Here is a 22153-nt window from a genome sequence, read left to right as displayed (position 1 = left end):
TACAGCTGCACATCAAATACATGTTCACAGCAGAAGCTCACCCCTGCATTCTTGAAAGGAAGAGCCCAAAGGATTTGAGCAGAGAGTAAAATTTTTCAAAGTATCTGTTGCAATTTGCAGCCTAAACCCAGTGCCTGAAGCTCAGGAGCTCAGCCACATTACAGTGACTTAAATATCCCCTGAGTGAGGCTGTGCTGGAACAGCCCATCCTGTGTCACGTTTCTGGCAGGTACCACAGCCTGCCTGATGCATGTTCACTCATTCAGCTGCAGAATGGGATCACGCCTCAGCCTACAGATTTCTCAACACTGTCAAGGTTAAAATGGTATTTAGAGCCTGTGTAGGTACCTGCAGCTTTTTTTTTTTTTTTAAGATCAACTGTTTTGGTTTCTACATTTGTGCAAGAGTGAGCCTGGAGATTAAAGCCTTTATTAAAAAAACTTACCCTCTGTTATGCAGACTTTTTACTCCTACGAGACAGGAAGCTGAGAGGCAGAGAGGCATCCTCACAAGGTACACACACACCTTGCAGGATGTTATCTGTGTGCTTCAACACCTCCCTTGCCAACTATAATTACTTGGACAGGTCTAACAGCTACATACAGTTCTCTCAGGAATCCTGTGCCCAAACCCACATCACCAAATGCTAAGGACATAAAAGGCAACCTTGGTTAAAAGCAAGGTTTGGTGGTATCCAGCTTCTTCAGAACATAAATGTTGCTTCCATTTTAAAAAGCAGAACTGTAATGAGGGAAACCCATTGGTACAACATAAATCATCTTTCCTGGAAGAAAGTACTTGAAGACTTTGTTCTTTCAAGATATTCATCATCCAGAGCAAGCTTTTTACCAATCTCTGTTGTTTTTCATCCAGCTAGATGCATCCTCTGACTAAAGAGCACATAAAGAGCTCCCTCACACACTCTCTCAGGAGCCATGGAGCTACAAATCAGCCCAGTGTGTATTATTAATGACAAGTTATCAGAAGATCTAGGACAACAGCCAGGCTGGAGTTTCTCTGTGCTGTGATTCTACAGAGAAAATGAACCCTTTGCCAGGTCAGATCCCACAGTTTCCCTTGCTCCTGTCTCCACTGTGCACAGATTTGTGATAAGCCATTTTGTCACAGCAGCCAGGAGGAGGTTACCCTGCCCCAGAGGCCTCACAGCTGAGGTTTGCCTAAAAGACAAAGGTAACCAAGGGAGGAGACACTGGGCAGAGCCACAAAAATCTCAAAGATTGCATCAAAAAAGGCAAAGTGAATTTAATTTTGGTGGCAGTTAAATGTTATTAGAAGAGTTCAGGGGCACCCATGTTGGCAGTTGTTAGAGCTGCAGTACAAGCCTCACAGATTCCATTTTCTGAGTGGTTACAGCTGTACCACCTTCTAAATCCTTGGGTCCTGATTTATTCATGGCATTAGGAATGCAAAATGCAAGCAGAGGGAAGTAGGCCAACAAAAGAATAGAAAGCAGGGATACAGAGGAACCAGTTTCTTCATTCCAGCTGAAAACAGGTTGAAATTATTAACTCTTTCAGAGCAAGCTCTCTCTGAAAGGGCAGTAGACTCTGATGCATAAAGGTGCACAAACGAGTCTCCTACCACAAAATAAAAATGATGAACAGGAATACAAAGCAAATATGGCTTCAGAAGAACAATTCAGATTAACTCTAGCCCAAGGCATTTGGATTTTGAGATGCATAATGCTTCCTGTGTCTGACAGGGAGGGGTTAATGGCTTTGGTTGTGTGACCAGATGTTCAGCTGGTGCAACTCAACACAGATCCATTAGAAATTAGTGGAGCTGTGGCTGCTTACCCCAGACAGGGCTCTGGCCCACTACTTTGAAATCCTATTTAATACCCTCTCAGAGATTTTTCCAAAGGGAGAGGCCTCACTTTTTGAAATCAGATAAAAAGCTACTAGCAATGCTACAGAATGCAGTCAAACTGAAATGGCCACTGCCATGGCCTGTTTATGATATTACAAAACCCCTAAATCAAAAGCCTGCAGAAGCCTTGTGATAACAACACCTCAGCACAATTGTTTCTGCTACAATTTCATAGTGTCCACCTACCTTACAATGGGCAGAAACAGGCATGAGAGGTAAATCACTCATTTGTCACTTACCAGGAAATGGATGGGTCTTGAAATGTGTCCATTTTAGTCCTCAGAGCAGCTGTGGTCAGCCAAGTTTTTGAGCACATGCTTTTAACAGAAAATGGTCTGCAAAATTTGCTGTGATGATTCAAATGCAAAGAGCAAGCAGGGGGAAAAAGATAAGAAAATAAAAAAGGTACAGTAGCACATTTCTCCATAAAAGGGCCATTCTTACACTCAAGTGCAATGCTACTCAGATAGAAGGGAAAAAAGAGGGGGAAAAAAGTCCAAATGTCAAAAAAGACAAGAGTTATCACAGCATAAAGAGGCTAAAAGTCATCTCTGGTGCCCAATAATACCAGGCACATTTTTGCTGCATGGGATGGATTTTTGCTGCATGTTGGATGGCATCTCATCCATCCAACAAAACAAAGAAACAAACAAACCCATTAAAAAAAAACCCTGACATTAAAATGATCTGTCCTGTTGCTGTAGTTCTGCACTTCTAAGTGCCCAGCCCACGTACTTGAATGTCAAAACTGTGCACAGTTTGCTTAAATACTTTCACAACCAGGGTATAACAAAGACCTGTGATGCTGCAAGTTTTCCATAACATGATTCTGTGTTTCCTCAACCAAACACCAACCCCAAGAGAAAACTGATCTCAGGGACCAGTAACTGTAAAACAGTCAGGATATCCTCGAGGATTCTGCTATAAGCCCCTTTAAATACATTTACACACATCACACACACACTCTTAAGAACCCTGGCATCTTTCAGAAGTGAAATGAAGGCTCTGGCAGCTGACAGGAATGCACCTTCCACAAACTCCAAACAGCACCCAGCCAACAGGAAGCCTTGTCTTCCTAGCTATTGCTTCTTTGAGATGTACACAGCCTTTCCAGCATAAGTGGAAATAACATTTCCAACACCTTTTTGAAGGTATCTTCACAGAAAAATAATACTAGTTACATGTTGGGGCCACATCTTAAAAATTCCTCCAAGTGGATATGTTTCAATAGGTGGAGTTTCTCCTGTTGAAAAAATATCATCAGGGTTTTGAAGATCTGTTTCTCTTGACAAAAATTAGCAAGCAGCACTTACACTACTTGGGATAAGACAGATGAAAGAGAAGGGCAATACTTTAGACATTAACCAGATGTACTTGAGCTGAGAACTCTGGTACTCAACCAGTCTGATTTTGAAGGGATGAAGAAAGCAAACATCTTGAGTGGTTCCAGAGTAACTCTCAAGACTGATTCCTTTATTGAATCAAAGCACAAATTCACAATGCAAAATTCAACTATAATCTAACCCAACTCTCAAGTGGTTACAACCTTGTTTTACAGCAGAAAATTAAAGTTCATTCAGATTTTGGAAACCTCAGTTCAGCTTCTACTCAGACTGAAAATGAAATGACAGGAGAAGATACATTTTGTAGAAGAGTTTTTTCAAAATGACACAACAGAAATATTTTATGGAATATATATTAAACATATGTACTCAAATAATATACAACACCTACCAAGGTAAAATCACAAAAAGGGAAAGTTACATTTGCACTTATCAATACAGAAAATGGTGAGCTGGTGGCAACACTATGTAAGTGCTCACACCAACTGAACTGAACTCCAGTTCAGTGTACTTTCCAGCTGTACTAGAACATCATTAGAACCAGAGTTAGCATAAAAACTGTTCCTTAAGCCTCAAAATGAAAATTAATTTCAGGAAGGTCAGTTTGGTCAGTCTGTTTAAAGTCATACAGAGTACAACAGGGGATTGAGAAGCTCACATTGCTCCAACCCAAGACATACACAGCATCCCTGAAAGGCTGATGAAGTTGTTTCTCATTACCTGCTGCTGAGGAAGGCAAAGCAGGTCAGGGGTCAACATTACTTATAAATGAAGCACCACTGCTCACTGCAGTTTTGAGATGGAAAAAGTTTGTTTCTCAATCAAAACAAATACTTCAACAGAGACACACCAGGGTAAAAAAGGTGGATGTCACATAGCTTCAGACCAGAGAAGTTTAGCAGGGACAAGAGGGGGTTCAGTGTTAGTGAACCAAGCCAGCCTCAACATCTGTATCTTCACTTTCATAAGAGAGATGTCAGTACAAAAGTGCAGGTAAGAATCAATGCTCTGTTTCTCTCCTCTAAGAAAGGAAGAACTAATGACAGAGTCCTTTAGAGTCTGCAAGTCTGCTCCAGATGACAGAAGAAGTGCAGTGAGCCCCAGGTCACGCTTCCACATTCCCAGATTTGCTGCGAGCGGCCTGGGAAACCCGACTGATGCTGCTCTCAATGAAGACCTTCAGCCCCTTCAAACCCTGGTTGTAGAGATATTCCAGATACCAGTCCCACTTCTTCCCCTGTAAACCAGAAAGAAGAGTCAGATGTGCAGAACAAAGCTTTACCTTTCTTAAGCCAATTTGGAAAGGTCTGCAAACTCTGCGTTCCTGTGGGATAACATCCACATGTTGAGTGACATCTGTAAATACCCACAGGTACAGGGTCACCTGCTGGTCCTAAATGCCCACAATTACACATTCTTAGACTGAATCATGATCTTTAATACTGTAAGTTTTTATAAATCCCACTTCTAGAAAAAGAAAAGTCTATTGGATCAACAGGGAATATGTCAGGAACTAAAAATGAACATGGCTACTAAAGCCTTCTCCCATCACTAGTGGTGATTCCTCCACATCAGGTTTGAAGTGCACTGTGGCATAGGAAAGGAAACCAACTGCCACTGTATTTGCTCAGTGGAGGATTCCTGTTCAAAGCTGTAACAAAGCTACACATCTGTCTCAGAAATATAATATGAAGCAGAATTTGTATTCTCAGTGAACTTTAGGTGCATCAAGAATGTAACTTTTTCTGGAGCCTGCAGAGAGCAATAAACAGCTCTGTCCTGACACGGCACTGACTCATGAAGGAAATACATAAAATCTCAAATCACTAGCCACAGATATATAACTTCTCAGGTGTTGATGTCTTCTTGTTTGGCCCTGTTAAGAGACTGAATCACAGCCTACAGCTGGAATTTTTCCCCTTCCAAAATTTTTCTAGAGCATTGGTGAGTTTGGTGAATATTATAAGCTCATCCTCTTCAACACAACTGCTTAAAATTGCCTGCTTTATTTACTAAAACAAGAAATCTTACCTTTATTAATTTGAAGTTGAAGGTGGTATCATCAGGACAAATCTTAAGGAAAGGGAATAAAAAAATATCAAGTCAGATAAAAAGTATGTCCAGGGTTGAGAGGTCTCTGCTAATTCCTCTCCTAAATTGGGACGTGCAGGAATGCAAAGAAATTGAGAGATTTTTAATCTTGCTTCAGAGGGGGCTTCCAGCATCATACCCCGTGCAAAAGTAGCAAAGAAACATCTGGACCCTCTTGTCTTGTGCTGCAGCATTACAGGATAGCAACAGGGAATATTCACAGGTATCTTTACCATTGTCTCTCTACAGTGTAAAAGTCTCCCTTTTTAAAATCAGAAATTCACAACAATGAGCAAGAGCAAGAGAAGTGACACTGAAATCAGTGTTTGTTCCCCCAGTGCTGCAGAGCAGTGCCCTCTGGTGCTCAGCACTGCTGAGAAAAACTTGTCCCTTATTTCCTCCTGCCTCAAAACATATTTGTCATAGCTGTTAAGCAAAATTTCTTCTAGTTCTACAGTAGGAAGAGACTGCAAGAATTCCCCACCAGAAGGTTTTGGGGGTTTTTTAAGGGATTTTGAGGTTGGGCATTTTTTGATTTTGTGTTATGGCTGTTGGTTTGTAGTTAGGGTTTTTTTTTGTTTTTCTTTTTTTAATGTGCAAAACTTACAAAGAAGAATTAGGAACCTGTGTCAGGGAAAGTTTAGGTTGGATATCAGGAAAATGTTCTTCCCCCTGAGGGTGATTGGGCACTGGAACAGGCTCCCCAGGGAAGCAGTGACAACACAAAGCCAGACAGAATGCAAGAAGTGTCTGGAAAACACTCCCAGGCACAGGGTGGGATTCTTAGGCTGTCCTCTGCAGAGGTAGGAGTTGGATTTTATGATTTTTGTGGGTCCCTTCCACTGCAGGATATTCCATGATTCTAGGAAGCCTCAGAACAAAAATTACATGGACAAAAGATATGAGATAAATACAATCTCTTTCCTTGGTCTAACAAAACTAAAATAGCTTCCTTGAGCAAGGACAAAAGCTGAGTTTAATCAGCAGCAAGACACAAACTAGCTTGATTTAGGACACTGAGCACATAACAAAGGCAAATAACTATTCCTAACCAGAATTCTTTGCTTCAACTTCTCAGGCCCCCCTTGCTGCATTCCAGGAGTCACACCTACACTTGCCTCGAGCCTGCCAGAGTTTCTCACAACAAATTGGCATCTTTGTGCAGCTTTTGTACAGCCTACAAAACCTGGCTTCTTGGAGCAGCACACACATCTTGGGACAATAACAGCTCTGGCAAACTGCTCTCTCCACTCTTCAGCAGCTGCACTGAACACATGAGGGCACCCACAGTTCAAGGGAACTCTTGGCAGAACTCACCAGACAATGCAAGACAGCTCCATGTCATCTCACCTCTGTACTTGAAGCAGCTGCTTGTATTTCTGTTTTAGTAAGCCAAAAAAGCTACCACAAGAGCCAGAAAGCGCTGCTAACAAATTCTAGTATGAACAGCTGTATATAATTTAACCATGTATTTCTTGACTTTCTAGAGTTTAAATATTTAGATCACACTGCCTATTCTGTGGGGCAGAATGCACCTTTGGTAAGCTTTTACTGAAGTGTTATTTATTTCATTAATTAGCTATTTTAGGTCTATCTCGAAACTATCATGAGTACAAATTCACATGCCAAACTGCTAGAATCATACATTCAACTGCTCTCATACCACACAAAGAAAGGCTCTTCAAATTGTGCCAATAACCTAACAAACACAGAATGCCACAGCAGCTTTTGAAAGCTCAGTTGCCTCTACCACTCAGCCAGGACACAGAGACCCTTCTCAACAGAAACAGTCAAGACAGAACATGTGGTGCCATGAAAGATCCAGATCTTGGCCTATACCATTACCTCCTGCAAGAATTGAACAGAGTAGCCCATCATGGCTGGATGATAGACAATGTTAAAGCTGTTTTTTATTTCCTTCACTGCAGTTTTACTCAGCAGTTCATCATCCATACGAAGACCTTGAGGATGAATATCCTTCTGGAATGCAGTGGATGTCCACAGACAGCCCACCATAGCTGTTAGGTACTGGTTGTACTCTTGGTATGTCTGGTTACTGAACTTGAACTGCAGGATTTTCTGAGGGGAAAAAAATAAATAAATAACATCCTCAAAGCAGCTGTGTGCTCCCTCCAGTCCTTAAAAGATGGCCATTAGTACACCTCCCCTCCACTCAACCCAGATCCTTGCTAAAGTCTGTTCTAGCACATAATAGATGTGTCCACAATACCTTTTTACTCTGTTCATTTTCTTTTGCAGCCACTAAGTTGGTTCGATACCTAAAAAAAAAGCCAAAATAAAGAGAAAGTTAGGGGTCTATAAATTTTTACTACATGCCTGTGTTGAAAAAAAGCTGGAGGAATGTATCAAGAAAACTTATTTCCACCATGAGAAAGACCATCAAACTTCATTGGTGAAAGAGAGAGACATGAAAAAGGATTCAAAGGGACTTTATCACTTGGCAGAGTAGGGACAGATCTAATAATATTAGTCTCTTAAATGATTCACACATGACCAGTTTGCCTGGGACAGTCACCTTCATAAATGCAACACACAAGAATGGAGATCCAGCCTTTAAATCAGCAGAGAAATGCAGTGTGTTTTTAAGAAGGGAGACTTTCATTCACTAAGCAAAGAAACAGAAGCCACTGGAAGTAATGCAACTTGACAGTTGTTCTATATAATAAGCACTAGCTCTTCTTATTTCCTAGAGACCTTCCTGTCATGTTAATTACCCTGCAGATTCCTTAGAGAAAAAGCCACATGGAGAGCCCTGCACCAGCTGTCAGCTATTGGCCACTCTTCTCCTCAGATGCAGCCACTGGAACTAACAAGGCCAAGAAGTGCAGCCTTGGTGGTGGATCCTGCAGAGCAACCAACAATGCTGTCTTTGGCCTTGCCAGCAGCACGAGGCAGTCCCAAATTCCTGGAGTTTGAAGGTGGCAGAAGTGCCTCCTACTCAGCACATGGCAGAATTTGTAAGGAAACCTCAAGTGTAGTAGCCAAAGAAGAGGAGTGAGAAATTGTATAGTTACTACCATTAATCCCAGCTGGCTGACTTTAGTTCCCTCAAAACAATAGGGGAACTTCTTCCTTCACATATCAAAGATATGGAAATAATACCAGGAAAGAGGTGAGAGTCTTGCTATCTTGGATAACAGACTGAAAAAAAAAAAGGAACTACAGCTGTAAATCCTTTATCATGAAAGCTGGACACAAGTGGAATTTTTACCTTTACCTTGCACAGTGAGAAGTAGAACCCAGGTTTCTACAAAAAAGTCATTTCATTACCAAAAGAATGAAAGAAGACAAGGAGTCCCTGCAGCCCACCCCTGTTGTAGTACCTGTACATAATGTAGCAGAGCTGATTCAGGTTGACAGAATCCATGCTGAGCAGTGCTGGGTAGAAAACCCCAGCAGGAGGCATTATCAGCAAAGGCAGGTTGTACTTCAGGTACATGTCACACACCTGCAGGAATGAAACACATCCAGGCTGATTATTACTGCCAAAGTAATGATTATTACAAACTGCCAAGGGTGTAAGAGCAACAGAGAGCATGACACTGAATTCCAGCCAGACCCATCCAGAAGGGAAGGCCAGGGTGTCTTACACAAGTGTTGTTACCCATTAGTTTTGTGCATTTTTAGTGGACAAATTCAGTTACAGATAGATCCCAGAACTGTCATTGTTTTTTTCAGCTATTCCCAAACTGAATTGTAGGAGCTGTGGCTGTTGTTACAGCATGGCTGGAGTTCACAATAAGCACAACTACAGAGAGGACATGAGGAGGCTGGAGAATACCTAAGACTATTTGATGCTGTTCAGTTTGCTTACAACACAAACTAGAAAAAACCCCTCATTTTTAAGGAAACATTTAATGAAAAAAAACCCAAGATATGTTGTTTCAAATTGAACTGATCACTGTTCTTTTCTTTAAGTCAGCATTAAAAAAGCAGGTTATGGCCTACTGTTACTTCTCTTTCCTCAGTTCATCTCTGAATTAACAGCAACCACTTTCTAGCAGCATATTTACTTCTGCCTGTGGATGCAACAACAGCAGCTTTCACCTGCAGATCTACCAAGTATGTAGAATATTCTGGCACTGAATCACAAAGTTCTGTAAACTAGAATGAGGAAGATGTTTTTACGCTCTAGCTTAAAAATGCAAACAGCCTTAGGAGTACTTGAAAAAAAAGACAAAATGACTGGGATACACACAGTGTCATAGAAATCCAGAATGAAGTAGAGCAAGAGGGTGGAATTGTTTTCCAAACGCAGTGCAACAGTAGAGATCCGTCCCACAAAGTGAACCAGCTCAGCCACCGCGTCCACTAGTCCACACAGGGTGGTGTTCCTGCAGCAAAGACACAGCACAGAATTACAGAAACCTCTTTGCAAACAGCAACATGGAAAATGGTAAAACAAAATTGACATTTATGCTTTTGCCCCATCAAATACTCAACAACAGACACTTGTTCTTCAATACAGGCAGTAAGACATTGTTATCAGCACCATTATGAACACTCAGCTGTCAGTGTTATGAGGTTTTGAATTCTGGACACTTCAATTTCCAGTGTCAGCAGAAATACTTCTAAAGAAAGACCTGACAAGGCAGCTTAAAATAGAGCAGAATCATAACTGCATTATTAACCTTCTGGTTGGTCTTTAGGCTGGGTGTTAGGGCTAGAATATAGATCTAAATACATCAGTGAGCAATGCACAGAACATGGCTCACATTCTTTAAAGACAAACTTACGCAGAAGAAATCTCCAAATCCATTTGAATCGCATTACAATTTAACCAGTTCTGCAACAGCTCCTTCAGGCACTCAAGAACACTGCACTGCAATAGGCAAAAAGAAATCAGGTTGATGACAATTTATGCAAGTGAGTCATTCCAAATAAAGAATGCCTTGAGAAATGGCATATCCAAGGAAAGGTACCAAGAGTTTCTCAGGAGCAGTGACATAGTTGCATGGCCCCTAGAACTGAATGTATGTGTTGTATATAGTTTTTCCTGGAGAATGTGAACTTCAAGTACTGAAAAAACTACAATAAAACTGTTTAAACAAGTAGTTAAAACTGCAATCAAACAAATGAACTATTGTGTTGTGTGCTATCAGTTCTTTTTATCTCCAGTGCCCCAGCTTAATTCCAGCCAAAAAAGGAAGCTATCTTAAAGCACCATTTCCTAAAGAAGTTAAACTGTAAGTATATGTTTTATCCTGTTTGGGCAGAGACTTCTCAAAAAGATGTTTCCTAGAGAGTCCCTCAGCTACACCTAACACAAGTACAGATAGCAGTATCAACTAGAAGTAAACAGCCATTGTGTTCATTTAAATTACCTTAAAGTAAATAGATGATGTGAAAAAGAGCTGTGCCAGGGGATCAAAGAGATATGGCTTAATGTCTGAAAAAAAATGAGTTGATATCAGTGCACAAATTCAATGCCCTGAGATATCCCCGCTGTCCAAGCTCACCCAAAGGATCTGAGGCACATACCAGAGAAACTGCTGAGGGGGATCCAACTCACAAGCTTGAGGACTTCTGAGCGGCAAGAGACGCCATCCCAGAGAGGAAGGGTCTTATACAGGAACTCTTCACAGGCAGAAAATCCCTCCTGAAAAGAAGAGGAGAAGCATTCAAAAAGTCATCTGACTGCAGCTTGCCATGCTCACATCGCTGCAGAGAAAGCAAGAGGCTCACAGCTCCCTCCTGCCATACTTGCCAGGACATTCAAATTATCATTCTTAGATTATTTTTCCTGCAGAAAACAAGGCCATTTCCAGAATACTGACTTGCCATAGGTAAAGGTATTTTTATCACTTGAGTCACTGTCTCAGAAATACTACAGGAAACAGGTAAGTGCCAGAAGCTCTTTAAGGGAAGACTTTGTGAAACCCTTGGCTTCCACAAAACACACTTACCTGCAAGAAACATTCTGCCTTGTAGACATTTTCCAGGAAGCTCTTGAATTCTTCTTCACATGGGTTATCAACCACACACCAGGTGCATTCTGAACAGGAGAGAATACTGTACTTGAATATGAGCACAGCAAGAACAAGCACAATGAGAAACCAAATTCAGCTCTCCTCCAGTAGCTGTTTTAACACTCTATGGTTATCACTGTAAATCTGAATAGCAACGAACCATTACTGAAAAGTGAAAAGCCTCAGACATCCCTTAGCTCCCTACCTCACAAGATAATACTGAAGTTCTTACCTTCCTGGAGCCTCTGGCCCATCCAATAGTGGAGCCTCAGGTAAATAGATTCATCTTTCACAAAATTCATGTAGTGAAGCAATAAGGGGTTTGTCAGTACTGAACCCATCTGGGCAGGAAACTGCAAGAAAAAAAGAAAATAAAGAATTATTCAGTATTTACATCAATAAACTGCCAGAGAACCTCATGTCCAATCTTTTTGACCATTCACAGACTCATTCACAGGACACAGACCATTCACAGGACTCATCCCCCCTCCTCAGTTAGGACTAGATGCTCTCTTAGAATTAGGTAGCCCACACATTACTCACATATAAATAAGGCATAGAAGGCCATCCTTTAATATCCCAAAACATTCACCAAGACCTTCCTGAAACTCACCTCTAGACGGTGGATATTCTGTAGGAGCTGAGGGAAGGTCTGCAGCTGCTCCACTGGAAAAGACTCATTTGTACCGCACAAATAAAGCCGGTTCTTTTCTCTGCCCGCTTCTAAACGATTTGCACTGCTTGCAGGTATAACCAACTGGGCATTCCATTTCTGCAGAAAGGGAACACAAATTACTGAGTTTCCAATGCAATTGGCTGCACTCATGAGCAGATTTCCCAGAAAGACCCAGTTTTACAAAAAAGGTACCCAGGTTTTCATTATAATTGATTGTTGCATTTCTCTATAGTTACTCCCCACTTTCCAGTGCTAAAATAAAGGCAGACTCCCATTATTTGCCAATATTCATAATGAAAAGCACTACTTGGCACCTTCTAGTGTGTGCCTCAGGCCCATAACATACCCTTTTTCGTGACTGAGGTCGAGAGGTGCCTAAAAACACTGCTTGGGCCAGGGGAGAGATTCCTTGGTTTCTCTGCCTTACTGCGGTGATTGCTGCTTTCCATGGGCCCTCTGAGTTCTTGAAGTAAGTCTGGAAACAGAAATCAGACATCCATGCAAGAAGTTAAGCTAACACAAAGCAATAGAAAAATCACTTTCTATTCTGATAAACATCACCACGTAGAGATACTCAACTCTACTTGACAGATTTTCACAGCACAGAACTCTCATCATTCCTCAGTTTCATCACATTTGGTCTACAATTCAACAGCTGAGCTTTTATTCCCTTTGGAAACAATGTCCCCCTTTTAAGAAGTGATCTCCAATACTTCTAATTTATAATCTTAATTCAAACCAATCATCAACTCATAGATTAAATCTCAAGTATACCTTAAAATTAAACATGACCAAAGTATGCTCAGTTCATAGAAAAATTTCCTGAATTCAGCATCAGTGACATCCACATAACAGAACAATGCCATGAGTATATAAATACTCAAATTAATGTAGATATTACTACAGAAAATTGGAAAAGCTAACACCTTTTCTGCAGAATTTTTTTTGACATTTCAATGCCAATCAGTCTTTAAATTCTAATCAAGTGCCAAACCATCACAAAAGTATTTAGATTGGCTTGGACCTAGTTAATCAAGCTTTTATTATACAACACTGTTCATAAAGACAGTTGAAGAAATATTTGGGCTCTAGTTGCTAGTAATTTACTGCACTTCTAAAAAATGCAAATGTGCATGCTAAAAAATGTAAATTCTCCAACAGATGACTGTGCAGCACGATGCAAAGTAAAAATTTAGAGAACAATATAAATACACAAGCAGATTGAAATAAATTTTATTGAAACTCAATTTGCCTGCATATAAATTAAATGTCTGCTCTAAAAATCCAACAAAAATCTCAAACTTTTATGCCTATCCCACTGAAATAAAATTTTGTTGCACAATTTAGGTCTCCCCCAGATGCTGTTTTCTCTTCTATATCTGGTTCTGCTACATGTTTCTACTTGGTCAAAGGGTTGAGCACACACACAGGCCTCTCTAAAAGGGGAGTAATTTTTTGCTGTTCCTTGCAGCTCTGACAAATCAGTTTCCTACATTTTTTACCTGCTTTTTTCTCTCTCCTATGACACAGACTTTCCAAGTGCAGAGCTACTTACTGACTTCCACTGTCATTTGTACTTGAGAATGGCAGCAATCAGAACAATACCTTGAAAAATTAGACAGTTTGTTTCCTTCAGAAGATAATATTGTGTGAAATAATAATAATGAAACCCAGCAGGAACACCAAAAGAAGGATTAAAGTAATCCTCATAAAATAAAGGTAGATGTCATTCCTTACCAAATGATCTCATTATGATGAAGAGGAAACAAAACACAAGGCAAAGAATCCTCATCTAAACCTGATTTTACTCAGTGAAAAGAGAAAATGGAATTAATCTTCACCAGTAAATCTGCTATAGCTTAAATAGAAAGCTCCATACAAACACTGTAGTAAATCCTGATTTTGAATTGACTAAATCTAATTCCTTACCTTCATTTTCCCAGGAAGGGTTATGGTCACCTGATCTGGGCAGAAAACTTTGTAAAGTGATAGCAGAGCTTGCAGATGAGACTGCATTCCCTGTCAAATAACAGAACAAGAAGGAGAATACATGAGGTATGTTTATAATATAGAAACTGAATGTTGTATTTTAGAAGTAAAAAACCCCAGTGATCAGTAAAAGTTAAATTCCCAGAGCTACACACGATAAAGTAACCTTAGATAAACAACTGAAACTGACAGAAACAACAGAAACTGGGTCAATTAAATAACAATAGCAAGAGGACTGGAGACCTTTCTGTAGTCATAACTGAGAGAAAGGAATTTAATAACAAAGTGATAAAAAATAGTCTTCTGTTGTCTAAAAACCATGTTATTATAGCTATGGGTTTTTTTCTTTTAAAAAAAGGAGCGAGTCCTCTACAATCTTACATTTTTCAGACATTTTGGTACCACTTGAAAAAGGAAGATTAATAGAAAATTAAAGACTGTAATAGATAAATGAAGCTGCCCCTTGCTTCAGAGATTTTACCATACATGGTCACATTGAACTCTGCATATATCACTGCATGTGCTCACAAAACACACATGAAAATTAAGGATGCACAAAAAGAGAAACTTTGATGCCACAAAGACTAAAACCTACAGTTCCAAGTCCAGTCATTCCTCTCCACTGTGTAAGGACATTAGTCTTACAAAGTGCATTATTAACCACAGCCCAAACTCTACAAGTTCTGAAATAAACTCACCATTTTTGCTTGGAGGTCAAGCAGGATCCTAATCCGAAAAGGCTTGACTGGAAATACAATTAAGAATATAAAGGATTTTAAAAATACCGTATTAGACATCTAAGCAAAAGTTATATAAGTAACATTTTTATTATAAAATCATGACAAAGCAGGAAGAACTAATAATTCTTATTTCTAGGGTAAATCAGCAAGTGCTACAAAAATTTTTGCCTGAACTACCACTCATTCTTCCTTGCATTAGAAGCACAATATTGGCTAATCATTGTATCAGCTGCATTGGAAGAAAAGGCAGCACCAGCAAACAGAATCAGAAATAAAATGGTATTTCAGCTCACACAGATGAGACTCACCATTTTCCCTCCTGGTCAGCAGGTAGAGCACGTGGCAGACGTAGGGGCACTGCAAAAAGGGCAGCCATGAGCTCTCCTGCTGCTGCAGACACACAGCCAGGACACACAAAAACCAGCACAAGAGACAGCCCCACACAGCAATTTCATTTAAAACTTCATCTGCACTGTGAACAATCCTGACTGTAACCAAGCTGTTTAATTAACTTGGATCATTTCTTTTGGAACATGGTCTAGAAATTACAAGAGTCAGCAGTGGAAGTGCAATTACATTTTCAAAAGGAAAGGCACTTTTGAGCCAATATACTTTTTTAGAGCTTTTAACTGTAGTTGAGGCTGTAAAGAGTCTTAAATTAGTTTCAAACCAACTCTGATGCACTTTCCAACTGACCCATCATGTCTGAAAAATCTATTTCAGACATTAAGAACTTAAATCCAGTTTTATGGAAAGATTATAAATGAAGTTAATCTAAAACCATTAAAAACATTACAAGAAATATAACTCAGAAATTTGGGAACTTGTTTTAATCATAAAATATCCTAAAGTGAACAAATATTAACAATTTACTACCTAACAGGACTGCCAAGATTATGTTATTATGCACTGAATCCAAACACTTCAAAATTCCTGGATTTTACAGTTGCCATATGGCAGAAATTGCCTGAATGCTTGTTCTCTTTTAAGCTATATTTCAAATTAATTAAGTAGAACAGCAATTAGCTTCTCGCCTTAAATAAACACTGCTCTAATTTTTTTTTCTTTTTTTTCCTTTTTGCCCAAGGTATACAAGTCAGTTTCTGCCCAGGAGCAGGAGACTTTACCTGCAGATGTCTGACAATCCCAGAGACCACTGTTACACTTGGGAATTTATACAGAATAAACGGTCACACTCTTGTGATAAAGCGTAGCAATTCTTGGAAACATGTTAAACAGACAGACCCCAGCAATCTTAGAGTGCTGGCCTGTTTATGGATCTAAATCATCCAGCAATCTTATAATGCAAAGAGAAAATTAAAAAAGAAATCCAGCCATCAGAAAATGGTCTCTAATCAACACCTACTCCAGACTAATTCTAGCATTAATATATATACTACTAATGAACATTTAGGTTTATTTTATCAGTTCCATATGTTCTTCAGCTCTCCTTACCATTTTCTCATCTTGCAGGAAGAAGAAGAAGAAACCATAGAGGGCATTAAGCTGTTCCTTGTGATCAATGAAGTCAAACATTGTGATCAGCCACTTCAAAAAAAGCACCTGCAGACAGGAAAAAAAAACCACATTACATTAAGTGATGGGCAAAAGCAAGGCAGGGGAATCAGAATCCAGCTCCAGAGACATGATCAGTAAGGATACACACCATTGTCAAGGATAACCAGAGAGCTACAAACAGTTCAGGGGTATTCAGATGAAGAAAGTCTGCCAAGGGATTCACCAGGTAAACAACTGACCCCATCACTGCTGTTGGGCATCTCTGCCAGTCTTGGTAAATGACAGTATCTTGGGTAAGACTTTGTACAATAAAACCTCAGGATTTTTGATTCCTCAAAATAACCTGTTCTTATGGTTCCTGTGCAGAAGCAATAACTACTGTAAACAATTACTAAGTTACCTGGATGTTGCCTGAGCATTTGCCAACACAGAGCCAAGACACAGCTGTAACCACAGAATTTTCTGGTATCACTGAGGTGGGAATCAGGCTCTTCAATAAACGAGTATTCACTGTATCAGCTGGAAAAAAAAACAATTTCAAGTAAGATGGTGCTCATGTACCAGGTTCTTCATTATTCTTTTGCAGCTTAAGTGAAAATTCCCTCTGGACTAAATTACTTAGAGCTTCCTTGCTCAATAGTAATGGTGTGTATGAATTTAGTAAGGACTTACCTTTATCTCAAAATGATAACAAATAATTCAATTCAGCTTAACAAAAGAAAATGGAAAACTACACCAAATCATGCCAGAAAAATTAATTTTATGCTACAGCACCATAAACACATTCTCTCAGCAGGTTTGATTAGAGGGGAAAGGCACATTCACAGAAGATACACCAGCAGTATAGAAATGCTGTACCAAATCTGCCACTGAGCGCCACTTTCAGCAGTATCTCAAACCCTTCAGGAGGTAATCCTTGTTTCAGGGCAGTGCTTTCCACAACATCCAAGTGTCTCTGCACAACACTCTTCTTTTTCAGTGCAACAGAGTCTTGCACTAGGAAAAACAAACAGGACAAGCACAGGATGAAACAACTTCTGAACAGAAATTAACTTAAAGCTTCTCTGAACCGTTCCTGCACATACTCCTTTTTCTTGACATAGTAACAAAGCAGAAAAACTTTTAAGACATTAAAGAAACATTACATAGCTCAGGGGTTAAAGAGGGAAAAGAGAAGTAAAATTATTCTAAAATTAATAATATTATAATAAGAAATATGTAGAGAGATTTCTTACAAGAGCATGTAGTGACAGGACAAAGGGAATGACTTCAAACTGAAGAAGGTTTAGATGGGATATTTGGATAAAATTGTTTACTGTGAGGGTGGTGAGGCCCTGGCTGAGGTTGCCCAGAGAAGCTGTGGCTGCCCCATCCCTGAAAGTGCTCAAGGCCAGGCTGGATGGGGCCCTGAGCAACTTGATCTACTGAAGGGTGTCCCTGCCCATGGCAGGGGAGTTTGGTCCTTCAATCCAAACCATTCTATGCTATTCCTTTTTTTTTTTTACATAGTAGTAACACAAAACTTCTAAGACATTAAAGAAATAATACATAGCTCAGGCATTAAAGAGGGAAAACAGATAGAAATTTTTTAATTAAGAATGTAGCTATCATCATCTCAATCCTAGACAGCCACCCAAAAAATTCCCTCACCTTTCTCAAAGTAGCTCAAAGCTAGCTCTAGAGACCCTTCCTGGCTCTCATATTTCTGATCATTAGCAGATTGATTATTCTGCAAACTTTTTTCAGAGTCAATTTTCCCTCCTTTTCGCCAGGCAGAGAGATCAGTTTGGCTTTTATGGTGAACGTGCAGAGGCTGCTTTGGGGTCTTGGAACTCCTCCTCCGTTGCATCTTTTCAGACTCCCAGCTGAGACTGGAGAATTTTACTTATTTGTCCTGTGAGAGCCAATCCTTCCTTAGGTAAGAAAAGAGATCAGCTGAGGAATGTCAGAGAGCTGGTTCCCTGCAAGGAAAAGAAACATTTATTTTCCTGATAAGCAGATTTTAGAGGCATCCTGCATAACATGAGAGTAAATTCAGAAGAAATAGTTTAGAGCTGACTGCTCCCCAAAAGATCAGACAAGATCTTCAAAGATGCAAAGACAACAGTGTATCAAAACTCTCATCTTACATTAAAAAGGAAAAAATACCCAAGTAAAAATTAACACAAGCTCCTTTCAAGTTAAACGTTATCCGATACAATCTTATATAGCTTTTTGATTAAAAAAAATCAACATAACCAGAAAGTTAACATAACACAAACAAGTTTTCTTCTAAGTTAATTTTGTACATTATTATTTTCCTTATTTCTATTGCATGTGCCAATACAACCCAGTCAACAAGTCATGATTCTCTGCAAGGTGATGTACAGGTGTTAGAGGATCATAACAACACTTTTCTTCCTATTTCACAAAAATTAGATTCTACTGCAGCCTTCCTACTAACCAGCTTGCATTGGAAAAACTAAGAAATTTTGGTAAACTTACAAATGAGGCACAAGAGCTACCAACACTGCCAAACTGCACAGCTGTGGGTGAAATACACCCACAAAAAGTGGCATTTTCTCCTCAGTATGCTAGAGAGATCAACCTTTTACCCACAAAATAGGAAATTTTGCTACAATTTCCTGAACTTGGTAGTGTGTGCACCCCTGTCCCTGGATTGCTGGGACCTATCTTTCCTGACAAAATAAACACAATGACCTTCGCTTCATACTCCCTCTCCACCTCCCACTTCCTCACAAGGTTACAATCATCATTGTTTCCCTATAGGCGTGTTTGTACGTGTTTGCTGTACTTTCCTGTACAGCAAAGCTCGGTGACCACACTGGAGTACAGCACCAGCCTTCTCTCAGCTCCCTCACCACTTTCTCTACATGTATTTTGTTCTCTTTTGTCCTGCAGGAACTCTACCAGAAAGGTTTGGTGAAGGAGAGAACGGCTGGAAGGGCAGTTCTGGCTGACAGCGAGCCCCTCGTTGCCGACACGAGGAGTGTGGCAGCAGCACCCCTCACCCTCCTCCTCCTCAGCAGCCCCCCCGAGACTCCCCCAGGGCCGCCCGGAGCATCCTGAGGGCACGGAGGTGGCGAGGCCTGCCCGGCCCGGCGGCCCCGGGGCGCTCAGAGCGGCGGCGGGGAAGTCACTGACCACCACCTCACACAGCCGCTGACCCTCCCGCTGCCCTGGCTACTGAGTGCTGCTCTCACGGCCACTGACCATTCCCCGGCCACTGACCATTGACCCTCCCGCTGCCCTGGGCACCGACCCCCACCGCCACGGCTACTGACTGCCCCTCTCACGGCCACTGACCATTACCCGGCCACTCACGACTGACCCTCCCGCCGCCACGGCCACTGAGTGCCCCTCTCACGGCCACTGACCATTACCCGGCCACTCACCACTGACCCTCCCGCCGCTCTGGCCACCGGCCCCCGCCAGCACGGCCACTGACCTTCCCGCCGACCTGGGCCCTCACCATCCCACTAACCGTCCCTCTCTCGGGGCAGCACTGACCGTTCCAGGGCAGTTGACCCTCGTGCCGCCCTGGTCACCCTTCCCACAGCTGCCTCCCGCCGTCTCCAACCGTCCCTGTATTCAAACCCCGCCGCCACCGCCCGCACATGCGCACTTATCGCCTGCGCGGCGTGGTCCCACCCATCCGCCCAGTTGCGCACGCGCAGATCCGCCACAGCGCGGTGGGCGGGAATGATGGCGGCCCTTCCGCCCTTCCTGCGGCGGGAACCTCTGCGCATGCGCAGTGCGTGGCGGCGGGAACTCGCCGTGAGGGGATGAGTCCCTCCCCTGAGGTGTGTCCGCGCCCCTCAGGCTGGGAACGGCAGCCTAAGGCTGCGTTTTAAAATAGAGAGGCGGGGAAAAAAGGCACAAAAAAAGCGTCGCAGTAACCCTGAGGCCGAGCGGAATGAAATAGAAATAAAGAATTAAAGAAAAAAAAAGGAAGAGTAAATTAGCATCGAGGTCTTAGAGAAGGAGTGGATCTGTTCTTGTCACTTCCAGAGTGCACAGATGGCTGGAAGCGTCCAAAAATAGATGTTTAATGCTGGGGGGCAATGACAGAGGTCAGCCCGCTAAGATAAATACAGAATTCGTGTTACTGGGCTCCAAGATGAGTTGTCTCGGTCTGTAACAAAGAACATGCAGCCACTGCTGCGGGTCAGTTGTTCATATCCATGCAAATGTGAAAAAAGGGTTTTTTAGTAGTCACTGAACAGTCTGAAGCTTTTGCAGAGATAGGCTTTGCTCCATGGGATGCTTTATTATTATCATCTCTACAAGGTTCAGTGAGGAATGTTACAAAAGATAAACACAGCAATTGTTCCCAAAGGTTTCCTGGGCTGGATGCCCAGGGGAAAGGGCTGCAGCAGTTCAGTCATGTTTCCTGGGAATGCACAGCATGGTGCGGCTTGGAGTTGGTGGTATTTTCATTTGGTTTTGAATTAAAACACAATTAATAACTCCAGTCAGGGCATGGTAGTCAAAGCGTCTTTTGGGAAGTAAAGGGAATTCTGTGTATATGTTTTGGATGACCTTGAGATAGTCTGTGAAGATGAGATTGTCTATCAGAGATGGCCTGCTGCTTCCTATGCTCAGGGTGCACATCTGATAAGAGAGATTTAGTCCATCTGAAGCTCTGGGAGGAGGCTTTTTCAGCATATATATGTATATTTTGCTGCTACAACAGATGCAGCCATATATATATATATATATACCCACACATATAGGGCTGCATCTGTTGTAGCAGCAAAATTCAGGAGAAAACTGTATGAACATCTGTCAGTCAATTTTTATAGAGATACAATTCTGACAGTTTACTGGAGTTACCTTTTCTCACTGCTGCATTGAACTGTAGCAGAACTTTATTTGAGACTGTTTCAGTAAAATACCCAAATGTCTCTTTTAAATATCTGTGGTAGAGTTTATCTGACTTCCACTCTGCATCACCTTGTCTCTCAAATTGCCTGACATGATTCTGCCTGTTTTAGGTGGAGTTTTTGACCAGAGGGAAATGTTTTCAGACACGTCTCTCAAATAAGAAATTTGTTTCTGTAAAGACATTTTTCTCCAAATTTCAAAAAGTTTATTTTTGTGACTAATTTAAAAAAAAAAAAAAAAAAAAAAAAGGAAAAACTGAGAACAGACAAACATTAAGAAAACCAGACAAATTTCAGAGGTAACACATGCTCCTTATGACACTCTAAGATTTCAGATACAACACAGGGATTCAGGCTCTGATAACGGGACTTATCCCAGCTCACTCAGGCTGTATGTGGGATAGCAGTGAGGTACTGCAATTGTTCAGACCCTCATCTATCAGAAATAAACAGCAATTCTATAAAGTCACAGTAGCTGGGGGGGAGGAAAAAAGGAACTTGCAGGGAACTGGGGAGCACAATGCTACTTGCCAACATCAGAGAGATACTTTGGAGTCCTTTGGGCAGTTCTCCTCCCCATCCCATCTTCTCTGCCAAGAAGGATAAAGAGATGCCACTGCCTCTTGTGAAGCAGGCAAAAAAACCTACTGTTATCAGGCCATTGTCCCAGTTTTGGAGCCTCTGCATGGAAATCAAAGAAGATGTAAACAGAGCATCCCATGTTTTCTCTGGATAAGCATTCCATAGAAAGGACTGGGCACAGAGGCAGCAAAGCCCAAGGAACCCCTCTCTCCAACACAGCAAACAGCACTTTTTTGGTAACAGGGTCCCTTTTACCCCTTGACCATGGAAAGGGAAATGCAGATGTGTGGGGGGGGCAGCAAAGGGACACTGCTCATGGCCTCCCCAGCCTCTGTTCCAGGCAGCAGCAGCACCCAGGCCAGCTCTGCTGCTGTGGGGCTCAGGGCTGCTGCTCAGGACCATCTCCCCACTGCAGCAGTGCCAGGGTGGCCTGAGTGCCTGCCCAGAT

General features: G+C 41.4%; 1 protein-coding gene across 2 annotated transcripts; it reads right to left on the bottom strand.

Annotated features, from left to right (window-relative positions):
• Positions 1-3321: 3321 nt before the first annotated feature.
• CENPI (centromere protein I) lies at positions 3322-19835 on the bottom strand. Of its 2 annotated transcripts, XM_030967827.1 has the most exons (21): positions 19748-19835; positions 17888-18198; positions 17096-17233; positions 16638-16756; positions 16175-16282; positions 15028-15076; positions 14678-14724; positions 13920-14009; positions 12337-12465; positions 11928-12086; positions 11547-11667; positions 11252-11340; positions 10827-10944; positions 10670-10734; positions 10082-10167; positions 9544-9679; positions 8669-8793; positions 7555-7603; positions 7170-7403; positions 5265-5306; positions 4339-4470 (listed from the first exon to the last, which is right to left on the bottom strand). In XM_030967827.1, exons 2-21 carry the CDS (start codon positions 18084-18086, stop codon positions 4339-4341), a joined length of 2235 nt encoding a protein of 744 aa, XP_030823687.1. In that variant the 5' UTR covers positions 18087-18198; positions 19748-19835. The 2 variants fall into 2 exon arrangements, with proteins under 2 accessions (XP_030823688.1, XP_030823687.1); XM_030967828.1 differs by lacking the exon at positions 19748-19835 and having other exon boundaries at positions 3322-4470; positions 17888-18086.
• Between the last annotated feature and the right edge of the window lie 2318 nt (positions 19836-22153).

Source organism: Camarhynchus parvulus, chromosome 4A (assembly GCF_901933205.1).
Source record: "Camarhynchus parvulus chromosome 4A, STF_HiC, whole genome shotgun sequence".
Lineage (NCBI taxonomy): Eukaryota > Metazoa > Chordata > Aves > Passeriformes > Thraupidae > Camarhynchus > Camarhynchus parvulus.
This window is presented reverse-complemented; position numbering and strand designations above follow the sequence as displayed.

What these genes read in the sequence shown, in the direction of transcription:
- CENPI (XM_030967827.1), bottom strand. Translation starts at nt 18,086, where the DNA reads ATGCAACGGAGGAGGAGTTCCAAGACCCCAAAGCAGCCTCTGCACGTT. An exon ending in AATGCTCAGGCAACATCCAG is followed by an intron (nt 16,283 to 16,637) that starts GTAACTTAGTAA and finishes TCCTGTCTGCAG; the next exon opens with GTGCTTTTTTTGAAGTGGCT. An exon ending in GCTGACCAGGAGGGAAAATG is followed by an intron (nt 14,725 to 15,027) that starts GTGAGTCTCATC and finishes TTGTATTTCCAG; the next exon opens with TCAAGCCTTTTCGGATTAGG.